Genomic DNA, 11,098 nt, shown 5'->3' with positions numbered 1-11,098 from the left:
GACCTGCTATACACAGCTTCAGGGCAAATAGACGAGTCATGCGAATCCCAAATAATATCACTAATTCACCAGCTTTGTTAAAATAACGACAAAAACATTAAAAACGATCTAATCATGATAGATTTCGCAAAAGCCTTTGACAAAGTTACACACAGCCGTTGACTATATAAACTTCAATTTTTCGGTGTATCTATAAGAGGTAAATTTGTCCTGGTAAAATATGTCTGGGCAGACACATATAACTAGTAGAAATTCAAAAAGTCCATGCATATGTCCTCTTTATAGGAAAAATATAACGAATCAAATAATTTACATTTAAACAATGAGTTGTGTATTTATAAATTTAATAAAATGTATGTCCCAAGAATAATTTTGCTTGGAAAGCATGTCTATGTCATAAATATTCCCTGGTAAAATCGTCCATGTCATTAATATTCCTAGGTAAAATCCGGCGTCCATGTCCTGTATTTTAGAAGTTACATTTTTTAAATGAAACAAATCATTTACCTGGACATGCAATTTTCGTTTTAAAAAAATGTTCGGATCAAGAGCACGGGCATTAAAAATGTAATGAAAAGAATGTCCCCAGACTAATTTTAAAAGGTAAAATTGTCCATGTCAATAATATTGCTAGGTAAAATTGTCCATGTCAGACCTTTATTTTAAATGAAAAATATAAATATTATGTTTTAATATTCTTGTTAAGAATACTTTAATAAAATTTATGTCCCAAGACTAGTTTTTCTAGGAAATCATGTCGATGTCAATAATATTCCTTGGGTAAAATCGTCCATGATCTTTATTTTAAAGATAAATATAAAGTTGATGTTTCAATATTCGGTTATAGAGTTGTGTATTAATATTTTAATAAAATTCATGTCCACAGAATAATTTTCCTAGGACATCATATCCATGTTATTTACCATTCTAGGTTATAACATCACTTTCCTTTATTTTGAAATTTTAAAAGGGAAAAAAAATAATGAAAGTTTTAAAATCTCAACTAAACATATGATTCTGTTTTTATTTTCAATAATTGTTTTAATATAATAAAAAAATATTTGTATAACGTCTTAGGACAACGTTTCCTAGGAAAATAAGTGCCAGACATATTGTACTGCCTATAGACTTATTTTCCTAGGAAAGTTTGCCTGAGACTTACATGATTTCTAGTAAAATAGTGATTTCCTAGGAAAAAAAGTCTGGAGGACAGATTTCACTACCGGACTAAATTTACTGTTACATATCACATCAAGCCACAAACTGGATATCTTTCCTTTCAAATCGTTCACAAACAGTTATGCCAGAAAACCATTCCTCTTCTTATCGTGAATAAATACACATTTAGGGACGAACGAATGATGTGGCGAATATTCGCTGTTAAATGACAGGAAACCAGTTTGTAATTTGTAACCAGACTCAGTTCCGGTTATCTCAAAACTAAAAATGAGCTTCATACGACCTTATACTGAGGTCTTCAGGAGCTTTGGGCGAATAATTAAACAGAATGGAGGCATTATGAGTTCAGTTAAAACAATGTTTTAGTTAGTATTTATTTAAATATGCATGGAGGTTTAAATAAAAGTGCATATGAACCCCATAATCAAAAGGTCTGTTTGCTTGACATTGATTGACCCAAACAAAAATAAACCACAATTTTCTATGTGTGTAATCATTTAAAACGCGTCAAGGATGTACAGGCTTTCAAAATGGAAAGGTCACCGATTACTCCTACTGTCTTGTCTCTTTAATTTGAAACCAAACATATGGACACCACCTGGATATTTTTTTACACCTACATTTTGTTTAATGCCAATGGGTAGGTACTATAAAAAAGCTACTAATTGCTAGAGAGGTAATAAAGTCGTCTGCACAGTTTCATGGTTTTAATACAACTGAATAAACTAATACACAATGTACAAGTTACACGTATGATAAGACGTGATAATAACGGTCTGCATCTGTTAAAGTAATTAAGTTCTGTAGTGACCTTAGATAAACAATTTCAATACATTACATCTCTCCCTTTCTAGATTTAATCTTTATCAGTCAGAAGAATAATAAAATGAAATAAAATTAATGAATTGTGAAATTAGCCATAAAATTAATTTTCTTTAATACATTAACGATGTCCATAAAACAGCGGTGTAATAATGTCCAAATGTTGTATACACAGTTCTCAGTGCAGTAAACATAGCAATTAATATCATGAATGAATGAATGAATCACAACTGAATTAAAGTGTAAAATTCTTTGGTATTCTCAATCGCAGAAAATTAAAACTTATTCACTTGATCATAAATACTAAGCGTGATGCCTAGTTAATGTGAGCTCAGGATTATTATGCCTGCTCACTAGCTACACATTACTTCACATAATCATTTAAGTACGCCGGTGTTTTGTTTATCCTTCCTGACGTTCTGAGTTGTGTTGCTGGTTCTTCTCCTTTTTTCTCATCATTTACAGTTAACGTTGTTGGTGGTATTTTAACTTGCTTATAAAACGAAGAATTTCGAGTGATCGTGTGTCCATCATCTCTTTTAGCTGTTAACATTGTACCATTCCTTTCAACAATTTTGTATGGATTAGAGTTATATGGAGTTGCCAGTTTGTTTTGTTTGTCTTGCTTGACCAATACAGTGTCACCAATTTGTAAATTTGACGGTTCGGCATTTCTTCTTGTATCCGCATAGTCCTTCATTTTATCCTTTTTCCTCTCATCAGTTTCTCGAATTTCTTTGTCGTCATATTTTGGTGTTAAAGTTGGTAATTTGGTTTTGATATTTCTACCAAATAAAAGTTTTGCTGGTGAAACTTCCGTTGTTGCGTGTTTTGTCGCTCTATAATTACGGAGGAATGTAAACATTTCCTGTTTCCAATTTTGATGTTGCGTGTGTGCTGCTCTGATTGATTTCCCAATGCTACGCACTCTGCATTGCTCTGAGGCCATAATGGTGTTATTTTTCTATGCGTTAATCCCATATATGTCGCAAAGTCTCTGAATTCTTTTCCTTGCCACGGGCTTCCATTATCAGTTTTTACTATATTTGGTATTCCAAATGTTGAAAATACTTTGTCAAGTAGTGGTATAACCGCTTTTGCAGAAATTGTTGTTAGTGTTTCTACAACTGGATATCGTGAATACTCATCCATTATCACCATGAGATAATGTCCACTAGGAAACGGTCCACAGAAATCCATGCTAAGATATGTCCATGGTGCATCTGGTAGTTCTGACATAGCTAACGGTTCAAAAGTTTTCTTTGGGGTACTGCTAAACATGGAATACAAGCTTTACATGTATCTTCTACACGTTTATCTATACCAGGAAAATAAACTTTTTCCCTTAGTAACTGTTTTGTTCGCACAATTCCCTGATGACCTTCGTGTGCCAATGTTTTAACTCGGTCTGTAAGTTTGTGTGGAATGACAATTCTATTATCATGCATCAAAATTTCTCCTTTGTCTGTGTTCACTGTCGTTAATTCGTTCTTTAAACGAGCAAACGTATCAAGAGATTTATTGTCATATGAATTTTCCCAGTTTCCCGATTTCACGGCTTTGATAACATACTGAATATTCATATCGTCTTTGGACTCTAATGCAATTTCTTCAATTGTCATTGCTTTCGGTATTGCGTTCTCTGATATATAATTCACGAATTCTTCTGCTACCTCGGAATGATCAGTTCGATTTGCTTCGTTAATATTCGGATGTCTTGGCATGTAGTCTGCGGCATTTGATTTTCCTGATTTGTACTTAACATCAAAATTATACGTTTGCAGTCTTAATCTCCATCTTTGAATTCTCGCCGGCGGTTTCGATTTTGGATTGTTGAAAATACATTCCAGTGGTTGATGATCGGTAACAAGTGTAAATTTGTGTCCGTACATGTACAGATGAAAGTGTTCTATAGCCCAAACTATGGCTAGTCCTTCTCGCTCTGTCTGACTGTATCTTTTTCTACATCACTAAGCGCACGGCTTGTGTATGCGTTAACTCTGCCATCCTGAGTAAGTAACGCGCCAACACCTACTGGACTTGCGTCAACTATAAGAACAGTGGCCTTTCTTGGATCAAAATAAGCCATTATCCTATTGTTCATTAATTCCTGTTTAAGTGCATCAAACGATTGTTGTTGTTCTGAAGTCCATGTCCATGTCATACCTTGCTTAGTTAAATGTCTTAATGGTTCGGTTATTGTAGAATATTCTGGTATAAATCTTCCAACGTAGTTAGTCATCGCTAAAAAACTTCGTACTTCCGATATGTCACTCGGTATATTGGTGTTACGAATTGCTTCAACTTTTCTCGGATCTGCTGATATTCCTTTTGAACTGAATATATGTCCATAAAATTCCAAGCTGTCTTTGTTAAATTCGCATTTCTTTTTGTTAAGTGTTAAACCTTTTTCGTTTATACGTTGAAATAAGGCTGTCAGTCGTGTATCATGTTCGTCTTGAGATGCTCCAAACACAATGATATCATCGGAGATATTTCTCACCCCTTTTAGACCTTCTAATGCTGTACTTAGCGTATTCTGGAATATTTCAGCAGCAGACGTGACTCCAAAGCTTAGATGTTTGTATCTTCTTAGTCCAACATGTGTTGTGAAAGTAGTAATATTTCGTGACTCTTGTGTAAGTTCTAACTGATGGTACCCGTTTAAAAGGTCCATTTTGGAAAATACCTTTGCTCCATTAAGGTCAACTATTAGATCATCAATAGTTGGAGTTATGTGTCTCTCGCGTTGTATAGCCAGGTTTGGTAGTCTCATATCTACGCATATTCTTATTTCACCTGGACTTTTAGGTTTTGGTGCTACAACTATAGGTGAAACCCAGGGAGTTGGTCCATGTACCCTTTCTATAATGTCTAACCGCTCTAACCTTTCAAGTTCGATTTCTACTTGTTTCCTTATATGAAAAGGTATTCTTCTATGTGGCTGAACTATAGGTTTTACTGTTTTGTCAACATGAATTTTCACTTGTGTTTCTTTAAGTTTGCCCAGTCCATGAAATATATCTTTATATTGTTCACACAATTGTTCGTGTTTGTTCCCTGTTGAGAGCCTCGATATTTGCGGGATTATCTGTAGTTCTCATGACGTATCATAACAATAAATTACCGCTTGTCCCTTTAGAAACATAAACAGTTGCACGTGTTAGCTTATTTCTCGTTTCAATTACAGTGTCAAATTTTCCCACGAATTCTAAGTTTTGATGAGATCCATATGCGAAAACTTTGGTCTTTGTAGCTATCAATTTTGGTTTTCTCTTCATCCTGTTGTAGGTATCCTCATCAATTACATTGATACTTGAGCCAGTGTCGATAAGAACGTTGATGTCCGATTCATTGATTTTGACACAAATTCTTGGCTGATCACGTTTGATAGAATTCACGGTTCCTTTTAATAGCGATTCTGTCTGTAGTCCGAAAACATATTCATCATCTGAACTACTGTCTATCTCTGTCTTAGATTGATATTCGAAATTGTTTTCAAAATCTGAATTCTCTAGCGTATTAACATATTTTTTTGTAGTATTAGCATTTCTTTTTGACCTACACATCTTCTCAAAGTGATTAGGCTTCTTACAAAAGTTGCAGGATTTTCCTTGAGCAGGACATTTCCCTCGGTGTGGAAATTCACCTCCACAATTCCTACATTTGTTGTTTCGATTTATACGTTGTTCATTCATACGTTGTTCCGGACGCTTATCTTGTTGTAAATATCTTGGTTGATTTTTCCGAAAAATTCTCTTCTTGTGTAAAGCGTTGGTCTCAAGTTTCTCTTCTTTGTTCTCGATTGCGTTTGCTTGTCTTTCAGATAGTTCTAGAGCTCTTGCTGATGATAAACAATTGTTCCAAAGTCATATCTTCTCTTAGAGCTTTTCTCCTCAGTCTTGAAGATGAACATCCTTGAACGATTTGAGATTTCACTTCCCGATTGTCATCATTAAATTCACAGTTGACAGATAATTGTCTTAACTTTGTATGAAACGCATCCATTGTTTCATTTGTTTCTTGCTTTGCCTGACAGAATTTATATATTTCGTATTCAACGTTTTTCTTCGGTGCAAAATATTCAGTAAGCTTCGTAAGTGCTGTATCGTAATCCTCTCCAGTTTCTTGTAAGGTATCAAAAATGTCATTTACTTCTTCCCCTGCGTAATGCAAAAGTAACGCTCTTTGTCTCACTTAATCCTTGATATTCATTCCCACAAGTAAATTTTGAAGTTGTTTTGACCATTTTTTCCAGCGCTGATCAGCTGCACTTTCATGTACACTGAAAGGTGGAAACACAGGTAGTGCCGATGCCATTATGAATTAAACCAATCAATACTATTAATTAATCCAATTGTTCATTTGTAAATCCAATTTGTCTTGTCGTCGCCATTATAAAATAGCTACTAATTGCTAGAGAGGTAATAAAGTCGTCTCCAGTTTCATGGTTTTAATACAACTGAATAAACTAATACAAGTTACACGTATGATAAGACGCCATTATAACGGTCTGCATCTGTTAAAGTAATTAAGTTCTGTAGTGACCTTAGATAAAAAATTTCAATACATTACATCTACATTTGTACAAATTGTAACTGGAGACCATGAAATTCATTAGAAAATTGCATTTCTCCACTGGGAATACAATCAGGGACATCTGTGTTACAAGGCAGCTCGTTAACCTACTGAGCTAAAGAAGTACTTCCCTTACGGCTGACTAAGTATCTATTAAGTTTTCTAAGGGTAGCAATAGACGTATTTACACTTGTATGCAAATTTGTCCGCCATTACGTAAAATCACACAGGTTCCCGTAAACTTTGACATCATAATTTAAAATATTTGACGTCACAATTTGAAAGTGATTGTTGCTTGACGTCAAAAGGTCATTCGGAGTAGATCTAAGGTCATTCGGAGGCAAGATTCAGCTAAATACCAAAAGTGTGAATACGTTTATCCTGTCACAATAGTCAAACAGGCACACCCATCTTATAAATATGACCACCACTAACAAACATTAAAATGTAAATTCTGGTGGTTTTAATATGGTACACACAAATTTCAACTGACAGACAATGTACTTGGAAAAATAAGTAATAAAGCAGAGGCGGATTTAGGGAGGAGGCACAGGGGCCTGCCCTCCTCTTATCTGGAAAAAAATTGTTGATTATATAGGGAAACACTTAAGCATGACCAGAGAAGTCAGTGGGCCCCCACTTATTTATTAAAACAAGTTTTTTAATACTACATTTTATGAAAATTGATTTCCATTTAGTGTTATTATGCTTATCATTTTTTTCCATTGTATATAGAGGGGGATAGGAGGAGTCCTGATCCTGAAATCCCGGTCTTAAAAACACAAAATCCCGAGGTCCCGAATTTAAATAAAGTAAATCCAGATGTCCCGAAATTTGAAAACAAGAATTCCCGTATCCCGAAAGGGTCAATCCCGAAATCCTGAGCTTAAAAACACCCGATCCCGGAGTCCCGATAAAGGTCCTATCCCCCCTCTATATACTAAAGTTGAAATTTGTGTGTACCATATTAAAACCACCAGAATTCACATTTTAATGTTTGTTAGTGGTGGTAATATTTATAAGATGATATAACATATATATGTGCTAATCTTCAATTTTGTATCCTTGTAGTACTGATGATCTCAAAGAAGGAACATTAAAAGGCACAGATAAATATGGAAACAACTATTATGAAAACAACAAGTATTTCATAGGTTAGTTGATAAATGGACATTAGGGAAATGTACTTCCAAGTTAGATTTCAAGATTGCATTTCTTAGATAAACTCACCAATAGTTTAGATATACTAGATAAAGTTCAACAGACATGATGGATTCCTAGTTCAAGATAATCATCAGGCAAATGTCATATGAAAAAATATTTTGTATGAAGGGGAGATTTAGGGTGTAAACAAGACAGCAACACAAGTAAACCTAAGACATTTTGTTTTGCTTTGTATGGTTTTAAAATTCCTTAAAAGTAAGATACTTGTATAAACTTTTAAAATACAGAAAACCTAGAACAGCAGAAAATAATTGCTTTGCCTTTGATTCCTCTTATCTCAGTTGGAGTCTTGTTTCTTTAAATTACATGTACCATCACTTCATGCATGTTTGAGGCCACATCATCTGAATTAACTATATTTTTGTTACAACTGAGCAGTTTAGATAATGAAAAGTCTAGAACAACAGAACTAGCTGTAACATTAAATGCTCTCAAAAAGTATTTTTATATATTATCAGCAAGCATTAGCTGGGGCATTCATGTCATCAGACACATTCTCCTTTTATTTTCCAATGGGAAACAACTACTAGGTATGACAAAAGTTGGTCTATGTTTAATCAGTACATGAGTCACAACCATGGTGTATTATGCAGGAATGATAATAATTTCACTTCTTATTAAGGGCATCCCATATTTTTGGTAAAAAGCAGATCACAAAAACAGGTGGTTATGCAGTTTTAAAAAATTAAGTTGAATGACATTTACATAGAGGTATGCCTAGAAGTTAGAACTGTATAATCATTATTTAATACTACATGTACATTTTTGAATTGCAGGTAGAAACCGTTGGATTGTTTATAATAGAAATCAAGGGTTTTGTTATGATTCATCTCAGATTCCTGCAGAGTGGTAAGTAAAAATCATCCCATACAGATAAATTAAACTAAACTCACTTTTCTTTGATTTATAGAATTTTACAGAGCGGAGATTTAAGTGTTACCGTGACCATCCGTCTGTCTATACATATGTATGGACCAAAATTAGTTCTCTTCATAATATATTTGGTTTGCATTAACAAAATGTTATGAAACTTATACACAATGTTTACTGAATCACCACAAAACCCAGATCAAGTTCAATTTTGGTGGTGCCACTTTTATTGGTCTAGAGTTATGCCCCTCTAGAAAGTTATACGTGACTAGGGCACCACCCTTGGCGGATTATGCCAACATTTGTGATTTCAATGCTGCACCATCGGTAGATAGAAGTCATGTCATACTGACATCATCATTCTTGTCCAATGGCAGCACTTGAACTCTCTTAAGTGTGGAGGTGTAAAACTGGTTATGTCTAGTGTCTACAAATTTCCTCAATCAGGAACTAAAAATATATGTCGTCATTCATCATTTGCATGAAAAACATACCCAGGAACTTCAATAAGTTAATTAAGAACTTTAAAATTTTCACCAAATATTGTTCTATGTTTTGGGGATTAAGACTTCTTGCACAATCAGCACATGTCAATTGTTTACTGATATTTTCAACATTTACACATGATTGCTTTTTGATAGGATGCAGCCATTTATAACTGTGACCAATAGAAATCATTACCTTGTGTCTCTGACATTTTATTTTAATCCACCAAAGGTGGAGAGGAGGGGGCTGGATCTTTGGCCAGCCAAGATGCTGATATGACATGCAGGGAGGGAAACAAGTTATCTAACTGATATATATGGCAAGATTTATAAAAATACAATTTCTGTTCCCTCTAGAAATATGAAATATATTATACCATTGCAAATTTACACATTAATGACACTGTTGCAGTATATAAAATAGGTAGATATGAAATTATTGCCAATGGCAATGGGAGAACTATCAACCAAAAAAGAAAAAGAAAAAGGCAGTAAACCAGAACAACCTGACTTTGCCTTCTCTATGTATTTAACACCCATTGTTTTATTTTTCAGGCATGGATGGCTCCATTATTCAACTGATGAAACCCCTATAGATAATCCTCCAGTAAAAAGGAAATGGATGGTAGATGTGCACACAGAAAACTTATCTGGAACTAAAGGATGCTATGTACCATACAGTACCACAAGGCCAAAAATAGATAGTTGGCAACCTCCACAATAAAGTTAACAGTTTCTGTAGTGATGAACATATTTATAATGGACATGGAGAGTCGAGTTGTTTTCGTGAATTGATTAAAAAAAATGAAAATTAAATTTGTATGATTATTTTTATACTTATATAGATATTAAACTGTCATTCGATCTTAGAAAGTAGATGTAAAACATTGTAAATCAAAGACCATATCTTCCAAGGGCAGTTACTCTGAACTGGAAGATAGCTTCTGTATAAAAATGTTGCTTGACATGCTGGTAGAAAGTGAAATCAAAAAAATTCTGAACTCAGAGGAAAATTCAAAACAGAAAGTCCCTAATCAAATGGTTAAATCAAATGATAAAACACATCTATCATATTCCTGGCATGGTACAGATCATTGTTTTTTAAAAATACAGTATGTCAAAGATTGTATACTTGAACACAATTCAACACATTTTTCAAAGAATTCATAATAGTTAAAAAGATAAAAGCCTTTAACATTGAATTTTTGCCTCTCCTTGACAGATTCAAAAAGTAAGACATAGGTATGCTGTTTCTGGCTTTGGTTGCGATGGCATCAACAATGCATGTATGTGATTAGGTCTAGTTTACAGCAGACTTTGAAACTTTTACATAGTTTACAAGTCATTGTTTGTATTTAGATTTGGGAACGACTTATAATAAGTCAATGGTATTTGGTATGCAGTTGTATTAGCATTGGCACATTTCATTTACATGGAGATTGTTTAGCCATATAACTCAGTCAAGGTTCATTGACTCTAGATATTTGGATAACTTGTGTAAGAAGTTAGAGTATTGCTTTTTGGATTTCAAAATTACAAAAAGGCGAGACATATCTCTGTGATAAAATTCTACAACAACCTGACAATGGTCAATAACAAGGAAATCTGTATCCTCAACTAACAATCTGTCCATTGGCAAACACTTTTTTCTCGGGTACAAATGTACTTCATATTTGGTCAGAAGCTGGAAAGTGAGTTGTATTGTTTTAACACTTAATGAATCTGTCAGGTGCTCATTGCTATTTTTTTTTATACATTGAATTTATCAATATGTTGAATGAATAAGACCTTCTTTTAACAAGAGTGCATATGCTGAACTGTCTCGCCTTCTTTACTAATCATTGATATTATGTTGATAGTCCTAAATATAAAGCTTAATTACAACTGTCACATAAACTTTACATTAACTAAACCCATTGCTAATAGTTTAAGAAAAACAG

General features: G+C 33.9%; 1 protein-coding gene across 1 annotated transcript; it reads left to right on the top strand.

Annotated features, from left to right (window-relative positions):
- Positions 1-1,406: 1,406 nt before the first annotated feature.
- LOC134710228 (NADH dehydrogenase [ubiquinone] 1 alpha subcomplex subunit 12-like) lies at positions 1,407-9,974 on the top strand. The gene is made up of 4 exons (XM_063570496.1): positions 1,407-1,544; positions 7,651-7,733; positions 8,580-8,652; positions 9,714-9,974. The coding sequence occupies exons 1-4, from the start codon at positions 1,447-1,449 to the stop codon at positions 9,880-9,882; spliced, it is 423 nt and encodes a 140-aa protein (XP_063426566.1). The 5' UTR covers positions 1,407-1,446; the 3' UTR covers positions 9,883-9,974.
- Positions 9,975-11,098: the final 1,124 nt, after the last annotated feature.

Source organism: Mytilus trossulus, chromosome 1 (assembly GCF_036588685.1).
Source record: "Mytilus trossulus isolate FHL-02 chromosome 1, PNRI_Mtr1.1.1.hap1, whole genome shotgun sequence".
Taxonomy (NCBI): domain Eukaryota; kingdom Metazoa; phylum Mollusca; class Bivalvia; order Mytilida; family Mytilidae; genus Mytilus; species Mytilus trossulus.
The sequence above is the reverse complement of the archived record's forward strand: the minus strand, read 5'-3'. Positions and strand labels throughout refer to the sequence as shown.

Coding starts and splice junctions, on each gene's coding strand:
- LOC134710228 (XM_063570496.1), top strand. CDS start 1,447: ATGAGCTTCATACGACCTTATACTGAGGTCTTCAGGAGCTTTGGGCGA. Junction 7,734..8,579: donor AAACAACAAGTATTTCATAG/GTTAGTTGATAA, acceptor TTTGAATTGCAG/GTAGAAACCGTTGGATTGTT. Junction 8,653..9,713: donor TCTCAGATTCCTGCAGAGTG/GTAAGTAAAAAT, acceptor TTTATTTTTCAG/GCATGGATGGCTCCATTATT.